The sequence below is a fragment of the Sylvia atricapilla genome, chromosome 20 (genome assembly GCF_009819655.1).
Source record: "Sylvia atricapilla isolate bSylAtr1 chromosome 20, bSylAtr1.pri, whole genome shotgun sequence".
In the NCBI taxonomy this organism is placed as follows: Eukaryota; Metazoa; Chordata; class Aves; order Passeriformes; family Sylviidae; genus Sylvia; species Sylvia atricapilla.
This window is the reverse complement of record NC_089159.1, coordinates 286,618-304,598: the sequence shown is the minus strand read 5'-3', so window position 1 is coordinate 304,598 and position 17,981 is coordinate 286,618. Positions and strand designations below refer to the sequence as shown.

Genomic DNA, 17,981 nt, shown 5'->3' with positions numbered 1-17,981 from the left:
ACAAACCATTCCATGATTCCATGATATGCAGGAGGGAAAAGAACTGTACTTCAGTCCTTCAGTGGAACAACGGGAAGGTAGAAATAATTTATTCCTTTGAACATTGGTGACACTGATAACAAAAGACAATGCTGAATTTTTATGCCATCAATCAGCCGTTTAAACCTCACAGGATTAGGGAACCAACCCTTCCTACTGTTCAAATATTTTCTCAGCTCTTATTAAACCAAAATAAAAGAAAAGCATATATAATGAAGGAAATTGCTACCCAAAAGATGTCATTTTAAATCTGGGGGCAGGGGGGAAGAAAGAAAAAAAAAAAGAAAGATGCGTGAAGGCCAGGTTTTCAGAAACTGAAAATGCAAAATCAATATTTCTCCGCTAAACAGAAGTTTGAAGCCAAAGCAGAAGGTGGCCCTTGGCACCAGAGGGACTCTAATCACCCTGCCAGGTTCTCCACCTTATCTATCCAGCTATCCTCACAAAACGTGCCTAGGCAGAAATCCAGGTACCCGCTGGGTGGCTTTGCTACTTTTTTTGTGTTTGTGACAAGTATCTTTGCCATTAGGGACTCTTAAAGAAGTTTCCCTATCTGACCATCCAGGAGCCACCCTGGCAGCCCCAGTGGCATCACCTGATCTGGAACCAAAGCCTCTTCCCAGCAGAGGAACAGGGACCAGTGCACAACCAGGTGAGGGACACTCAGAGACATGGCAGGAGTCAATAACTCTAGACTTTCCTCTGCTTGGACTGTGGGGATATAAAAGACCAGGGCTTCCTTTGTTTGGATCCCATCTCAGAGGCTCCAAGTCAAGCAATTATTCTGTTGTTACACCAAGATTAAATTATTTCAAGCATCCAGACATCTGAGACTCTGCTGTGGGACCTGGGGTCAAGCTGGTGAGGAAACCTGGTCTGACTAGGCGAGTGTGAGAGATGTGGGGAGTCTAGTGGGGTCACTGGTGCCACTGCTGGGAAGGGACCTCAGTCCCAGCTCAGGTGGTGCCAGTGGGACTGCCAGGCTAGAGCCGAGGAAGTACCAGGTCAGACAATGAATTTTCCTTTACACCTCACTGGCAGGCTGGTGACCTCCACTGCCCTTGGACAAGGACACTGTCCACCCTAGAGGACATGTCTTTGTAGGAAGGTGGCCCCATGCTGCTCCCATGGCTCCAGTGCCCTGATTGGCAAAGGCTGCCTTCACATCACGTGTCATGTCCATTATTGGGGTCTAAGTGCAGTTCCCAAGGCTTTCACATGACAAGCAAGCAGTCCCATGTCGCCTCCAGTTGGGATCTGTAGTGTTCCAGTACAACCTTTGGAACCTCCAGAAAACCCAGGGTATCCTGCTTACCAAGGCCAATGTGTATTCAGCAGTGCACAAGACATTCAGGCAACCAGGGCAATAATTATCCATTAGTTATCTGACCAAGTAGCAGATTTTCTATATCTTGAGAAGATGCAGATTTCTTTTCTCTCAGGCTCTTAGTATTGCTAACATTACTTTTTGGTCCTGTTCAGGCTGCAGATCCTCACCCCTAAATCCCAGTGTACACCCAGAGCTGTGTAAACTACTGATAGTGTTTGCTAAAAACTAGCTATAGGAACAAAGTCATTTAACTCCAGCAACACAAACAAAAGAAAGAGCTTACTATTGTATTCCTATTTCCCATCCTAATAGCAAAAGGCAACATCCTCCCCTTCCTCATTTGATACCTCTGATATTCCTGCAAGTTCCTTCAGCTTTGTTTTCATAGAAATCATAGAATCCCAGATTGGTTTGGGTTGGAAGGGACCTTAAAGGTCACCTCATTCCACCCCATCCCATGGGCAGGTACACTTTCTACTAGAGCAGATTGCTCCAAGCCCCATTTAACTTGGCCTTGGATGGCAGAGACACATTTAAAGCCCAGGTGTGAGCCATGATGCCTCAAGTTTAATAATGATTAAGGATTTAATTTGGGTACCATTTTAAATGTACAAAGTTTCCTCTTCACTTGCCAATGGTGTATTTTTCCTTTTATTTCAAACTGTGAATTTATTTACAAACTGAGCGATAACAGCCTGTACAACCCAATCTGTTCAGGGCACAAGTATACAAGTATCCAGTGCATCTTCTGCTCCAATAGATGAAGGGCGGAGCTTATAAAGGGAGGGAGTGAGCAGGATGAGACAGATAAAAGTCAGAAGTAATAGGTTACAGCACAGAAATTGTAAGGGCAAGTAGAGGAGGGAAACTTCCCAGCAGCAGAGGAGTGACATTAAACAAAACCAGATTGTCCAGCTTTAATATAGAAAGTCTGTAACACTGAAAGGGAACTTTAACCCTTTATGGATAAGTGACAGCAGCAGCAAGGGATGTTCTGGGGGTGGCACCACAGCATCACTGAGGTGTTCAGGAGTGTGTCCAGCTGTGTGATCCCTGGGAGTGACATTATTACCTCTTTTGGAAGCTCTCCTTTAAAGACTCAACACCCAAGGCTATGAAGCCTCTTTGGTGCATCTCCCCACCTGCCACGGAGATACTTCATAGCCGTGGCAGGTGCTTCAGGTGTACTTCCAGACAAGCAGCAGGCACAGTGCCCAGGGATGGAAAGCCATTAGGCATCCGTGGCTTTCCAGCACAGTGGTAGGACCCACCACACACACCTGCACAAGCTTCTGCACATCCATCCACAGAAAACGCTCATCTTGCAAGGCCTATATGGGCCTCCAGTCCTGAGCAGCAGCTAGAACACTTCTTCCATAAGAACAACAATCCTTCCCCAGGGGCTGTAGCTTTATTTCCCTTTCCATGGACCAAACTCCCTGAATAAAAACTTCAGCTCCCCCTCAAGAACCAAATTTCTTCCTGCCCCATCCTTTAGTAATCCTTTCTTCCATCCCATCCACTTCTCTTCCAGACTGTGCACGCAGGCTCAGGCAGGACTGTGGCAATGGCTTCTCTGGAGATGGGGCTGGCAGGAGCAGAAGACAGAATGCAGGAAGATGATTTCTCCATTTTCCATGTATCTTCCTGCACTGGAATCAGTTCCCATCTTCTCTGGAAATATGGGACACAGCAGAAGCAGCTGTCAAGCCCCTGGAAAGCCACTAGGAGAACACACAGCTTCAAACACTCCAGGGATTTATTTAGGCAAAGAGAGTAGAAGAAGCTTTAGATCCCACTGCAGTTTTCATCATGCCCCACAGCTGGGAGATCAGAGTGATCCACTGCCATAGACAATGATTCCTGAACTGCAGCTTAAATTCTCAAGAGGCTGAATACGTGAATAGAAGCAAAAAAGGACCTCATATTTTGTGGCTTGGTTCAATGCTTAACCCTGTGAAGGAATATCTGTATGGAGGGAGCTTGCACAGGTTCCCTGGTATTCCAAGGCTCCTCTGGGTCATCCTATGCCCTCACACCACGACCAGTGACACGCTGATTTATGGTGAGAGCAGTGTGTAATATTGCATCAAATGATGGGAGGGAACAGTGAATCAAGGAATCACAAAATCATTTAGGTTGGAAAAGCCCTTTAAGACAATTGAATCCAACTATTCCCCCAGCACTGCCAAGGCCACCACTAACCCATGTCCCCAGGTGCCATATCTCCATGTTTTTTGAGCCATTCCAGGGATGGTGATTCCACCACTGCCCTGGGCAACTTGTCCTAGTGCTTGACCACCCTTTCAATGAAGTAATTTTTCCTAATATCCAACCTAAACCTTTCCTGGCACATCTTGAGGCCATTCTGTCCATTCTCTCTCCTCAGGAATGGTGAGAGCTGTGTGCTGGGTCCAGCAAAGTCAGTGCTCGGGCAGAGCTGTCACTGTTTTCTGAAACTTGCAACATTAAAGGACGAAAATGAGAGTCTGAACATTTCCTTGATTTAGAAGCTCTGCCTCATGACACACCTTGTGGTTTTCTGTATTGCACAATACTGCAAAGCACCATTTGTTACAAGAGAAGAGCTGTCAGCTCTCTGTTGAACTCAGACTTTTCTGTAAACACATCCGGTTCTTTTAAACAGGCAAGATTGTTTTGTCTGTAAATATGGCAAGAACTGTACATAAAGATAGCTGTTCACTGCCAACAATGCAAGATTAGATAAGGAAAAAGTCAACAAGATGAAGGATTCAGAGGAAAACCGGGCAATTCCGACCAGTGCAATGGAAGTGCAAGTCCAGCCAGGTTGCAAAAACAGTTGTGGGATATGGTGTCCTCCAGTCTCCTCCAGACACTTCTGTTGGAGCTCTCCAGACCACACCTTTCAACCTCCTTAACCCCCTCAGATCTCTTTTTTTCAGGTCTAGTCTCATCCAACCTCCCCTCTTAGGAAAACAGAGAGCCACTGCTCTCCATGTCCCACTCTGGTTCTCTCCAGGTCCTTCAAATGGACCTTCCCATACTTTTGATATCATGGTGGACCACTCAAAACCCCATTTTGGAGTCTGGTAATGTGCAAGTCCCTGCTGATAAATCCCCATGGGAGGGGCATGAAGTGCCAGTGACACAAGGAAGCTCTTGCACAGCTCTTGGACACAACTCCAGGGATCCAGGGAGGACTTTGAAAGTCTCAGGATGATCCTCAAAGCCAGGTCCCACCTAAAGCAGGACAGTGCTTCTAGGACTGCCCTCCAAATTGAATTCATGCTCCAAAGGAGAAGCTAAGTCACTACCAAACCTCAGCAAGGATTTCCTCATGACAGCCACCTTTTCCTCCTTTCTCCAAATTCCCTGTTCCAAAAGCCCAAATGCAGGCAGCAACCTGATGAGAACCACAGAACCCTGGAACATCTCCTCCTAGCTGCCAGAGAGAATCTGCCAGGTCCATGGCTCAGGCTGCCTCCAAGAGCCATGTCTGGACACACTGTCACAGAGGCAAAAATAGTGATATTGTGGGAAGAGGGGATGGAGAAGGCTGGGATATTTCCAGGCTAGAAAAGAAGACTGGGGACAGTTGTCCTCGGACAAGTTTCCTATTGGATCCAGAGAGATGAGACAGGACAGACCCCCCACCATGCTCATCCCCCATGTCATCAACAGAGATGTTGTGGCTTGTTCCCATTCCCAGCGCTGCTGGGATGCTCTGTGCAGGGGCAGGTGGCTGCACAAACACCAGTTCCCGAGCTTGATGTGAAGCAGGGATGGCAGAATCCATGTCCAGGATGGGACCAGGCTGCTGCACTCCTGGGGAGAGTTACAGACAGGGGCTTCTGTGGACACAGCCTGGACAAGCTGCTGTGATGGCCAAGTGGTGAAGGCGTTGGACTTGAAATCCAGTGGGGTCACTCCCTACACAGGTTCAAGTCCTGCTCACAGTGAGGGTTTTACTGTCACTCCCTGTCCCACTGGCTCCAGGAGGGACAGATACAAGGCAATCACACCTCCTTGAGGAACCCTGTGATCCTATCCTATCGTATCCTACCCTGATCTCCAGGGACTCTACCTTTAGGACATGATCAGAAAGGTTTTCAGGGGAGCAGCCCTGCACCTCTTCTTATCACTAAATGAAATCCTGCAATAGCATGTCTCCCTCCACCCTATAGCCATGTCACCCAGTTCCCTACAGCTGTATGACACTGTTTCCTCTAGATATGTCATCCTGGTTTCTAACTCCTGTCACCCTGCTCCCTATAGAGGTGTCACACTGCTCCCTAGAACTGTCACCCTGCTTTCTATAAATGTGTCATCCTGCCTTCTGTAGCCCTTCTCTCTGCCCTCAGCAGCTGAGTCACCCTGCTCCCAAAAGCCCATCACCCAGCTCCCTACAGCTGTGTCAACCTACTCCCTCTGGCTGTGTCACCCTGCTCCCAAAAGCCCATCACCTTGCTCCCCCCAGGTGTCACTCTGCAGTGATAGACTGAACTTTGTTTAAAAAAGCTGCTAGAGCTCTGTGATTTATTGTGTCCCTGACACCCAGAAGCTAATGCCTCGAATGTTTTAAAGAGATAAGGGCAAAAGCTAATAAGAAGCAGATCCTGTGGAGGAGGGCTAATATTTTTTATCATGCCAGTTCTCTCCCTTCCAATGACTCGCAACTGGTGCAATAAAACACTCGGGAGAAATGGGGCCAAACCGTGGTCATGGCATTAGAAGGGGACATAAAGCATCACAACCCCCTGTGTTGCATCAGACAGTCTAAAACCTGTCCCTAGGGGACATACTGGGGAATTGGCACGTGAGCCTCCTACATCCCTGTCACACCCTACACCCCACCACAGGGGTATTACCCCACTGGCAGCTTCAGCCTCATGGCAGTGGGAGGACAGGGTGCTGCTGCCACCCTCCAAAATTCATTCCACCCTGATCCAGCCCCGCACACTGGGAGCTTCTGAACCCTGAACTGAACCCCAGGAGCTGCTCCAGGACATCGCAGCCACCTAGGAAAAGACTGGGACTTGTGGGGCTGCAGGAACCCCTTCCCTGGTTGGGAACTGAACCCAGGATGTGGCAGTGAGAGTGCCAAATCCTGACCACCAATGTAGACTGGCCAACACCAGAGTGACCTGCTGCTAGCATCAACCAAGCCCTGAAGGGTCAGGGACACTTGCTCCCCACAGTTCAAGGAGAGACGAGAGGGGATGGATGCCACAGCCTTTCTGGGGGAATTGTCAGGGATGCCTGTGGCGTTTGGAAGCCCCTCTGTACAAAGGGACCCCACTTCTGTAGACCAGGGAAGCAGGACATGGTAGTATCATGACTCTGAGCACCACTGAAGGCAGGTTTGGGGAAGGCAATGACAGCAAATGGTTCAGGAAAAGGTTCCTCTGGGGGTTCACCAGGGAAGTTTTCCTGCTGCTGCTGGATCACGGCCCCCTTGGGGCTGCTGTGCACTGCCAGGCTCGTGTGACACACACCAGTGTGTAACACACAGTGTCATGGACACAACAATACTGACCCCCAGTGCATGGCCTGAGCTTCTCCAGGGTCACCTGGGGAGAAGAACAAAAGTACAGGTAAAGGCTGACTGTCAGCAGAGCCTTTCCTGAGGAAGCGAAACTTATCTGAGTCCTGGTGCTAGGCAGGGAATGTGTCTGCAGTCTCCATTCCTGATAGTTTTACAGTAACCTGGCCATCTTATCTGTCTATGAGAAAACAGCTGGTTGAGGGCAGCTTTCTGGAACCTAATCTGGAGGTGTGTAGAGCAGGTGATTCTCCTTTACAGGGAGTAGTGAGTTCTGTCTTCCTTTGCCCCATAGAAGGCGGGGGCAAAAGTGTCTTCCTGATCAACAGGGAGATGCAGAGGGACTGGAAATGGTCCCTCCCACTCCCCAGGGATTTGCTACCAGCAAGGGCATCAGGACAGGGCATTGCAGAGCCCCGGCCCCCTGCCCAGAACAAAAAGCACAAGGGAGAGCCCAGGACTCAAGGAAACAAGCGTCACCTGTGCCTGCAGCTCCCAGCACACCAGGGCTCAGATCCAAGGGGAAGGAGCACTGACACAGAGGGTGGAGCTCTTGGGCTGTGTGCAGGGAGGAGACCCCAAGAGGGGAGCACAAGGGTGTCTCCAGGGCCCCTCAGCAGATGGATGAACCGTGGCTGAGGTGGAGATGAGTGAAAGGGCTCCAGGAACACTTCCCATGGAGAACAGCAGAGGGCTTGGCGCTCCTTGGATGCTCAAGGTTGGGAGGGGAAGTAAACAGACAGAGAGAAAACCTCTTTGATTTTCAGGGATCGATGCACACAGACAGTGGAAACCTCTCTGTGCTTTGCCTTGTCCCATGCAGTTTCAAAAAACTGGTCAGGGCAGGTCTCATCTCCATCTGAGGCCAAACCCCACCACGGTCCTGCCTGCAATCCTTCCATGACCTGGTCTGGCATCCCAGTGGGACTTCGGGCATACTGCCCCCCTGTCCCTGTGGTGCCATGATCTCTTCCCAGGTTTCTCTGCAGTGTCTGCTGGATTCCAGCTGCCAGCTTTGCCAATACCTTTCCTTGGGGACGAGAAGGAGAAGAGGACAAGGAGAAGCAGAAGGAGAAGGAGAAGGAGAAGGAGAAGAAGGGAGGAGGAGAAGGAGAAGAAGAAGGAGAAAGAAGGAAAGGGGAGGCAGCTTTGGGGAATGGGGAGAAGGCCTGGAGAAAGGATGGATCTACAACAAATGACCTGGCATCTTTCCAAACCTCTGGCATCTCTACTGTGAGGGTCAGGGCTGCACCTTCAAAAAACCCTGCACAGGGTAAAGCTCCCAAGTGAGGGGCAAGGCTGGGCGGTGTGATGATCCTACAGGATTGTGCCAGCCCTTGGGCATGTCTGGAGCAGAGAAGGGGGAGGCTGTGCAGGGCTACGGAGAAGTCACCCTGCACTGTCAGAAGAATAATCAGATGTCATAGTTTTGGCTGCCTTTACCAGCCGTGACAGAGTGTGAGCTTTGGCTGCCTTGCGGTTGGGGGAGCATCAGAATCTTTCTGTGGTTTCTTAGATCTTGGTCTGACCCTGTTACATATTATGTCACAGGCAGTAACAGTTCCTTCATCTGCCAGCAGATTTGGGAACACCAAACAGGTTCATTTGCATGTCCCAAGGCAGGACAGTCTCCATCTCTGGTGGAAGGTGAGTGGCTGCCACTCACCACAGGCAACCAAAAGGTGACACGGCACAGGAGCTGCTTTTTGGAGCTCTCTGTAGGGCCGTATGGCTAGGCAGGTGGGGGACATAAAAAATAGACTTTTTCTACAGGCTGGGAGAAATCCTAGCCCCAGGATCAGCCTTGGGGCAGTGGGTATGAGACTCAGCACAAAATGCAGTTATTGTACTGAGAAGAGGAGGGTGAGACCAACTGTATTACTTCACACCCTATATGGATCTGGGGCATAAACAATACACACTTCAATTGGCCAGACCACAGGTTAATCACAATTCTGGAATGCAATATGGCAGTAGCAATAAATAATCCATCTCTCCATCTCTGACAGGGAGTGTCCCTTGGCAAATTCCAGCTGAGGTTTTGTCCCTTGCAAGGCCTGAATACCTGCAGCACATTGCTGGCTGTCCCAAAATGCCACAGCCATGTGTCTGTGACAACCCCATGATGTCAGGCACTTGATTCAGCTCCTGCTCATGAGGAGTCCTCAGGGTCCTCAGGACACCAGCCATATGCCTCCTGGGAGGATGATTTCAAAAAAACATGGGCTCCTGCCTCCTGCCACCCCAGCAGGAGGCATACCCTGGCACAGCCTTGGAGACCCTCCCGCAGCCCTGGTCCCCACCCATGGGGACACCGTGGTGGAGGGGACACTGGGGAGGTTCTGAGTGCCCCCACAGACCCATGAGGCCAGTGGGGGAAAAGGAGAATGGCAGCAGAGCAGCCATTCTCTACAGCCCTGTCGCAGCACTGGAGAGAAGGGTCAGTGAGGAGATAGGGGAAACACAAGCTCATGGTGCCTCATGAGCAGCAGCTGGGCTGGAAAACACCCAGAGGAACAACAGACTGTGAGGTGGCAAAATGGGTGCCTGTCACAAAGAAGAGAGAGGTGGAAAAAGGGGAAATGCTCCCTGGCACATCCTAGGGAACCCATCACATCATGGCAAGAGGAGTGCCAGGGGCCACCATACCACGACCCCCATGACTGTAGGTGGGCACCAGGGACTGGTGTCTCTTGGTCCATCTCCACTCCCTGGGCTGAGGAAGCTCCTGCTCTGACCTCTGCATCCCACCTTGTACCAAATCCACTGGCACTTGGAGAAGATGCTCTTTGTAGAGTCAGTCCATCCAGGCAGGATTCCCTGCCCTTACTGGGGAGTTTGGGAGGGGTTTGAAGAACACAACCCCACACTGGATGCACAGCAATAAGAATTTTGTGCTTGATGGTGCCAAGCCTGCCAGCCTGGATCTACAGTCAGTCTCCAGGCTGAGTGTTCCTGCTGCCCATGCTGCCCTCACTGACGCCCTGTATCCACCCTGGACATTTCCTAGACCTACCACTAGAGAAGGAACTCCATGGCTGGACCTGCACCTTCCATTTTGAGGGTCTGAGCACTGCTGACCCCTAGACCTGGTTCCTTGAAGAAGAGACTGAGCTGGGTCCTCCTTGTGCTTTGGTGAGGATGCTGAGGTGACTTTGATAAGCTCAGTTGTTTCAGATGCTGCAAATGTGAACCTGCTGCTCAGGGGTGGTTTCATAACCTGTCTTGGTCACTGGGGGCTGATTTTCTCACTTACCTCCCTTCACACAAAGGCTATTCTGCTATTCTGCTACTTCCTCAACCAGCTGTTTCTTTTTTTTTTTTTTTTTTTTTTTTTTTTTTTTTTTTTTTTTTTTTTTTTTTTTTTTTTTTTAAACCAGTGTTTCTGAAGCAAAGGTGCCATGACATCAGCTCTATTATGTTTTGGAAATTCCACATTTGCCTTCAAATCTGACTGAGTAGCCACTGTCCCTATAAAGAGCAAGGACTGAGCCAGCACCTCACAGAAGACACAGGAGGATCCTGCTCTGGTCCTGTCTCTGCCCTTGCAGCTTATCCCTGTCCAGGATGAACATCTCTACGCTCTGCCTCTCCATCATCCTGGTGGCTGCTCTGTTTTCTCAGGCCCTTCCTGCTCCATGTGAGTACAGCATCCCTCTGCTCTCCTGGGGTGGACTTTTGCTCTGACTGCCAGCATTTGGAGCAGAACTTGCAAAAGTCAGCTGCAAATGTTGGAAAACTGTTTGAATAACTTCTCCTGATTTATTTGGACTGGTCTTCCTTTCTAACATCCTTTTATCTTAGAGACAAATTTTAGTGATATCAAAGGTTTCCTCTCCCCTGATATTCTTGCTGGCCTTTAGGAGTGAACCCAGGGTATTGACAGGGATTTTTACCCTGGGATGTGAGTGTAAAATATTCAACAAACAATTCTAGCAATGTTTAGCAAGCTTCTGTGTTCACAGCAATTTCTTGCTGATTTTCAGGGAAAACAGGAGCAAAAGGGGAGGTCCAGCTGATTAAGGAGGCAGCTGCCTGTGCCCTCAGTTGGGAAGGTACACTTTATTGAGTGATAGTCTCAGACTGGATTTCCTGATCTCTTTCAGTGGGGTCTGATACGACTTCATGCTGCTTCAGCTACACCTCAAGAAAGCTGCCTCAGAGTCATGTGCAGGAGTATTACTACACCAGCAGCAAGTGTTCCCAGCCAGCAGTTGTGTAAGTACCACCTTTGGGCCCTGAGGGGAGGCTTTGCCAGCCTTTGGGCTCCTGGCTTCACATCCAACAGGGCCAGGAGCAGGATGCTGTGAGGCATCATCCCTGGGGGAAGGGAGCAGACACCCAGGTTCCATGTGCAGTGTGTGAGCCCTCACCCACCTCAGCTGAGAAATAAGGGGTCCCTTGGTCTCCTTGGACTATTCTGATGCTGGGAATAAGGTCTGGGGAAGAGGTCAGGAGCCAGCAAGAACTCGATGAACCCAATCCACACAACATTCCATACTGCTTCCAGACTCACCTCTGCATTGGACAAGGAGATGAATATCTGAGCCTCATCTCAGATCAAGGGACCCTGATCTCCCCCTGGGTTTTAGCACACTCTGCAGCTCCCAGATGCTTGAGGGCTTGAGGGAGACGACTCAATGACATGACCCGAGCCCCCGTGGCCCTTTTCCGCTCCGGGTAACTCCTGAATTCATGACTTGCCAGGTTTGTGACCAGAAAGAAGCGAGAGGTCTGTGCTAACCCTGATGCCAGGTGGGTGAAGGAATATGTGAACAGTCTGGAGCTGCAGTGAGCACTGGAAGTTGAGAAGTCCTGCTAGACCACCTGTCAGAGCTTGGCACAGACCTAGAAATGTTACAGCCAAGCACCAAGACCTGCTGAGCCACCCTGGAACACCTGAAGTTTGTTTTGTCTTACGAAAGTGTAATTAATCCACAATAATTCAGCCACATCTAGGGCAGCCATGATACTGAAGACCTCCTGGCCTTGCAGACCCATCTTGGGGTGCCCTGCTGTGTGATGTGGCTAAACTGAGCTCCACCTTGTGCCTCCATTGCTAAAATGGGAGTGAGATTTCATCCCAGAGCTATTTGTGGGTTGGAATTAGGTCTGAGTGTTGTCTTAGAAGCCCAGGCTGAGTTTTGCCTGCTGAATTTTGTAACGGTGCAGTAGATGCTGTGAGTAAGATCTGTCCCTAGAGAAGGAAGTGGTACCCTGGTTATTTACAGGATGCTTGTTGTGGAACCACAGTGTTCAGCCTTATTCTCAAACCACTGTTTTGTACTGGTGCCAAAGAATAAAGTTGTTTTCTTTCTGTGTTATCTCTGGTAGTTTCCCTCCTGTTTGGAGAACGGGGACCTCACTACAACTGTTTTTGGAGATGTAGGGGAAAAAACTCAACTTCTCGGCTGGAAGTGCCCCAAACTCCTTAGGTCTAAAAGCTTTCCATTCTGTTTGGTCTCCCTGATCCCAGCATCACAGCAGAAGCAGCCCCAGCACCTCCCAGCCCCTGTGCTGATGTGGAGTCAGAACTTCTTCCCAGCCTTTCCCCCACATCATATCATAGCCAAGGCTGGGAGATGGTGGGGCTTTGCATCTGCAGATTTGGCAAATAAATGCTTGGAAATCTCAGGGTGCTGATTCAGGTGTGTCCCTATGGTGAGATGGAAGGGGGATGGCCAAGACCACATCCCTGGCACAGGCTCTTCTGGAATGCAGCCTGAGGCAGGCTTAGCTCTTGGGATGCTCTCTTGGTGTTTACTGCAAGACAAGCACCAATTCACTGTTGTTTTGCAGCTTCCCATGGAAAGAAACAAGAATTCTGTTTAAAGCCTTTATCTTTAAAAAAGCACAAAGTAAAACCAACAAAAGCACTTTATCGGCCTGCGGTTGGCATTTAAAACTGGCTGGTAATTTTGTGGGTAGAAAACGAAACTGCTGGTCCCACCTCCCTGCTGAAGTGCTACAGGGAATGGGAACAATTCGGGCTGTGTCCATCAGAGCTCGTTATTAGGGCCAAGAAAACCAGTGTGAGATAAACTGCCTGTAAAACACCCCTAAGCCCCGCTGGTGCCACAGTGGTGTGCAGATATTCAGGTTGTCTCCTGAACTCTCCTTGCTCATCATCACCTATGCCCAGGGCAGAGGTAGAGTCCCCATCCTTGAACGCATTTAACAGATGTGTGGATGTGGCACTTAGGGACATGTTAGTGGTGGTCTTGGCAGCACTAGGGGAATCACTGGAACAACCATCCTAGAGGTCTTTTCCAGCCTTAGTGAGTCTATGGTTCTGGGTGGGTGGACTCACCTGGAGCAGAGCAGGATTGGGAAAGAAAAGCAGAAACAATACGAGAAACAAGGCTCAAGCAGAGAGACCTTCAAGTTCCCATAAGGGCTTGGGCAGACACACAGACCATGCTTGTGCTTAGCACTGATTCATTCAGCCCCCACTCTCCACAGGGCAGCACCAGTGATGGGATGTATAAATGAGTGGGTTTAGGAGAAAGGATTCTTGGATGAAGTGTCCAGTGCAAGTTGAAAAGACAGAAATTGAAAAGGCTGAGGTATGAGGCCAAGTTCAAACCATCAGTTCTCCAGGAATGGCAGTGAGAGGCCAAGTCAGGATGTTCATGATGGGAGCAGGGAGCAGCAGGGAGACAATGTGGACACTGGGACTGAGGGTCTCCATGGCTCCTCTCCCCTCCCAAGGCTTCTTCAAGTGAAGCTGGGAGAGAGTGAACAGCCACAGGGTTCATGCTCTCAAAACAGCCAGAGGAGACCAGGCTATCCAGTGTTTTGCCCATGGAACCATGAAGGTCTTCTGACCTCCTCATGCCTTCTGCCACTGTAAGCAGTGAAGAAAACGTTCCCTAAGTCCAGCAACTGGAAACTGAAACCAGAAAGGTTTGAGAGGGAAATTCCCACAAGTGCCTGGGCACACAGCCAGGGACTGTCCGGAGGGGAGGCAGTTGCAGCACTGGATGATGCAGCCTCTCCAGCCTGTCCCTGCATCCTGTGCAAGGGATAAACCCCAGTACTCCCCTCAACTTCCCTTTCTCCAAAACATCCATCCTCCATCCCTTCTCAGCTCAGAGTCCCAGAGCAGGGACAATATGGGGCTCCTACAGTTCTTCTGCAGCACCAAACTTGGGGTTGGGATGTCCACAGTTGTGGAGGAGACATCCAGCACCCCATTGCCAGGATATTCACCTGCTCCTGTCCATCCACCAACCACCCTGCTGCAGGGTCTCATGGCACAGTGAGGTAGCCCCACTCAGGATACACCACCTGTAGATTTTCCTCTCTCCATGTATTGCCCCAGCATCATCTCCTGGGACACAGAATGGTGCTGGACTGGGCTGCCCTTTGCTGGAATGCTGCTCCTTGAGTGTCCATGACCCTCTTGACTGTAGCCAGCTTTCCTGCTCGGAAAACACAAGACTAGAGAGAAATCACAAGACAATACAGAGGTGCTTTCCCAGCCTCAGAGTTGCCAAATCTGACCTATAGCTGCAGGGGGAAAACAATAAGCACTAAATAAGCACTAAGAGAAAGCACTGCTTTTTTTTTTTTTTTTTTTTTTTTTTTTTTTTTTTTTTTTTTGCTTTAGGAAGAATGGGATGTGAGCAAGGCAAGGCCAGCTCTGGACTATGCTGTGGGGGCACTTGAAGAGGGTCTGTAAGAAAGATGGGGACAAAACTTTTAGCAGGGCCTGTTGCTGTAGGACAAAGGCGAATGGTATTACACTGAAAGAGGTCAGTTTAGAACGGACATTGGGAAGGAATTCTTCCCTGTGAGGGTGGTGAGGCCCTGGCACACTCTGCCAAAAGATTCTGTGGCTGCCCCATCCCCGGAAATGTCCAAGGCCAGGTTGGATGGGGCTTGGAGCACGGTAGAAGGTGTTCCTGCCCACAGCAGGGGTGGAATGAGATGAGCTTTAAGGTCCTTTACAACCCAAATCCTTTTGGGATTTCTTCCCAGAGTGCAGATGTCAAGGAGCCCTGAGCATTATCTCCATGGACAACTTGTGCCCAGCACTGTGTTTTCACCCTTGGGACCTGCTCCTTCCCATTCACGTTCCCATGAAAAGCTGCATCCTGAGAACAACTGCAGCAGGTTTTCTGCAGGTTGTTTTACTCCTACAGCAACAGATGGACCTTTCCCCTTGTTTTACAGATGGGAAACTGAAGAACAACTCCCATTTGGGTGGTCAGAATGAAAGATGGGGTCCCTGTCCCTCTCCAAGCAGCACTGCTGGTCTCAGTACAACATTACATACTCTGGGATCAGTTTGAGGTGGGGTATGTAGGCAAGTATGTATGTAGGTATGTAGCAAGTGCGTGGGATGTGCCTGGGGAGCGTGGAGAGCAGATTCATGAATGTAAAAGTCCCACATGTGGGTACAGACAGTTCTAATCCTGTAGAGGATGTGGGGAGTGGGGGTCTGTGCTGTGGTGGAATGAGGTTTTGGAGGATGTTCCTAAGTCTGCAGTATGAAAACTTTATGGGTTTGCCTCAAACCATTTTCCATCTTCATGAGTCCTATAGAGGCTCAGATGGCTCAGAGGGACTTTCTGTGTGTGCTGGTGAACAGCACACAGAGGCACATAAAAGGGGAAAAGAAAAGGTTTTATCCAAATTCTTTATTCTCCAGAATAATGTTGATGTGTATAAACCAGGGTCCCTCATCATCAAACATTTCGTCACCCTCCTATAAATACCCACCCTGTCTCTCCCCTATAATAATATCATTATCCACCAAAAAATTATTTAACAAATCATCATATGGGTCAGTCAGTCCATATCCATCCATATGGACTGACTGACCCATATGATGATTTGTTAAATAATTTCAAATAATACAACGACCAAGGTGCATTCCCATGGGTCTGGGGTTGGGGCAGAGGGATGAGGCTGAAGCCTGGTCCATGCAAGCCAAGGATGAGAGGCAGCCCCGAATGCAAGGTTCCCCTTCACCAGTCCCTTGGGGGCACCTGCAGATGGTCCTGTGGCTCCTGTTGTCCCAGGGTCCTGCTCCTCCAGGCTGGAGCTCCGGATAACGTGACTTGTCCATGACAGCAGCTACTCTTGCTACACTCCTTGGCTCAGTTCTGCTCCAAGATTTTCAGGTGGCTTCGGACCCAGGTGTTTTTAGGATTGGCACAGACCTGGCGGCCTTCCTTTGTGACAAACCTGTGGAACAGGGATGGGACATGTTAGATCTCTGCTCACACCTGCTTTCCAGAAGAGCCTGGATCCTAGCTTCAAGCATTGCAAGAGATTTTCCCCTATGCTGATGCTGAAAACAGCAGCTGACTGTGATGCTCCCCGTTCCCATCCCTTCTCCTGCACTGCCTCCTCCACTCCTGCAGGGGCGTCTCTGGGAGTCCAGACATGAGCATACCCAGCAATCTCTGTGCAAGCCTTTTCTCCTTGGTATTCCACTCTCCCTGATCTGTTCCTACAGCCCCTCTTGCTGTGCAGAGCTGAGGGTCATTCACCCACCCCTCCCCCCCTAGAGTGGCTGCCCCTGCCCTGCCCCATGGGCTGGCACTCACACGATGGCTGGCTGGGGACAACTGCTGCTGGTGATGTAATGACGCTGGATGAGCTTCCATGGGAGTTTGTGCTGTCTATATGTGAAACAGCAGATTGGGATGTCGAGTCCAGCTGGAAGAGGCAAAGGAAAACAATGTGAGCACTGGGAGCTGTGCTGGCAGGGAAGGTAGTGAGGAATTAGAGAATAATTAAGGTTGAAATGTACATTTGGGTCTGGTCCAATGCCACAAGCTGTATCGAGGTACTGTGAGAGATTCTCACCCTGACATTGCTCAGAGCTTCACTTTCCCAACTCCTTCCCTCCAAGGCAGAGGGGGAAATCTCTCAACTCTAACCGGGAATAAGTACTCTGAGCTCAGTTTGGATGGATGGACGGATGGATGGACGGATGGATGGACGGATGGATGGATGGATGGATGGATGGATGGATGGATGGATGGATGGATGGATGGATGATGGATGATTTTCTAATTCCAGGGTACCTACATGCAGCTGATCTCTGGGCAGAGTGGAGAGTGGCATAAATGCTGATAAATTATCAGCTTTCTACCATGGGAACACAATGGAGAAACAACACAGAAGGCTCAGATCTGTTCTCCCTTCACATACAAAAAAGAAGGACTCACCTGGGCCAGAGAAGGTTTGGGAGAAGGAGGTTGAAATGAGGAGAAGAGCCAATCCAGCTGCAGAGACCTTCATCCTTCCGTTAAGTGAGGGCTGTTGGAGCAGGAGCAGAAGCTCTGGAAGATGCAGCTCAGTGTGCAGCAGCTGGATTCAGCCCCCTTTTAAAAGGGAGTCCTGGAGGCAGCTGGGAGAAGCTGAAATGGAAATTCCAAAATGATGATAAAGGATGACATGAAAGTGAAATAGCTGAAGAGAATTAGAGGGAACAGAAAAAAAAAAAAAAAAAAAAAAAAGTGAGGCAGAATGGAATATGGTTCACAATGCCAAGTGACTCAGCACTCATTTTTGCTTCATTCAAATCAAAAGGAAACTTAAACGTGCCAAGTGGCCTGGCTACAAAAAGGAGAATGGTCCCTCTGGACTCCGGGGGTGGGGTTTCCCTGTGAGGCTGTGTAGGCAAAGATAATGTTTGTGCAAGATTATGCAGGTCTAGAAAAAAAACCAACAGGCAGCACAGAAGTGCTCTCATGCTGTTGTGTGCCAGCTGTGCCAGAGACTGCTTAGCTGCTGCCCCAGAGCTCAGGGGTGGTTGCACTGAGGGCTCTGTGCCACCCAAAACACTCAGCCCGCCCTCACCATACTCGTAGGGCTGATGAGGAGCTGAGGCTGGAATTCAACCAGCCCAATCCCTGGGGAGGCTGTCCAGGACCATATGCAGGTGGGCTGTGAGACTCCACAGCCTCTCTGGACAGCCTGTTACAGAGTGCATTAAAGTTATATCTGGTGTTTAAATAGAATTTCTTGCTGCCTCTTGTCCTGTTAGTGGCCAGCACTGAGGAGAGTTGGGCTTCATCTACTTTGTTCCACACACATTGGTAAGAATCCTCTGAGCCTTCTCCAGTC

At 49.7% G+C, this 17,981-nt stretch overlaps 2 protein-coding genes and 1 non-coding gene across 3 annotated transcripts; 2 read left to right on the top strand and 1 right to left on the bottom strand.

Annotated features, from left to right (window-relative positions):
• The first annotated feature begins 5,226 nt into the window (after nt 1-5,226).
• Nucleotides 5,227-5,310, top strand: TRNAS-UGA (transfer RNA serine (anticodon UGA)). Its single transcript has one exon. It is a non-coding gene; the product is annotated as a tRNA-Ser (tRNA).
• A 4,915-nt stretch (nt 5,311-10,225) lies between these two features.
• LOC136369956 (C-C motif chemokine 5-like) lies at nt 10,226-12,217 on the top strand. Its single transcript, XM_066333101.1, has 3 exons — nt 10,226-10,533; nt 11,000-11,111; nt 11,601-12,217. The coding sequence occupies exons 1-3, from the start codon at nt 10,461-10,463 to the stop codon at nt 11,686-11,688; spliced, it is 273 nt and encodes a 90-aa protein (XP_066189198.1). The 5' UTR covers nt 10,226-10,460; the 3' UTR covers nt 11,689-12,217.
• A 3,499-nt stretch (nt 12,218-15,716) lies between these two features.
• Nucleotides 15,717-17,641, bottom strand: LOC136370283 (C-C motif chemokine 4 homolog). The gene is made up of 3 exons (XM_066333655.1): nt 17,081-17,641; nt 16,454-16,565; nt 15,717-16,088 (listed from the first exon to the last, which is right to left on the bottom strand). Exons 1-3 carry the CDS (start codon nt 17,151-17,153, stop codon nt 16,001-16,003), a joined length of 273 nt encoding a protein of 90 aa, XP_066189752.1. The 5' UTR covers nt 17,154-17,641; the 3' UTR covers nt 15,717-16,000.
• Nucleotides 17,642-17,981: the final 340 nt, after the last annotated feature.

Bases quoted from the DNA above. Each gene is read 5' to 3' on its own strand.
- LOC136369956 (XM_066333101.1), top strand. From the start codon at position 10,461: ATGAACATCTCTACGCTCTGCCTCTCCATCATCCTGGTGGCTGCTCTG. The intron at 10,534-10,999 runs GTGAGTACAGCA...GATCTCTTTCAG, and splicing joins TCAGGCCCTTCCTGCTCCAT to TGGGGTCTGATACGACTTCA. The intron at 11,112-11,600 runs GTAAGTACCACC...ATGACTTGCCAG, and splicing joins TGTTCCCAGCCAGCAGTTGT to GTTTGTGACCAGAAAGAAGC.
- LOC136370283 (XM_066333655.1), bottom strand. From the start codon at position 17,153: ATGAAGGTCTCTGCAGCTGGATTGGCTCTTCTCCTCATTTCAACCTCC. The intron at 16,566-17,080 runs GTGAGTCCTTCT...TGCCTCTTCCAG, and splicing joins CCAAACCTTCTCTGGCCCAG to CTGGACTCGACATCCCAATC. The intron at 16,089-16,453 runs GTGAGTGCCAGC...CCTGTTCCACAG, and splicing joins TGTCCCCAGCCAGCCATCGT to GTTTGTCACAAAGGAAGGCC.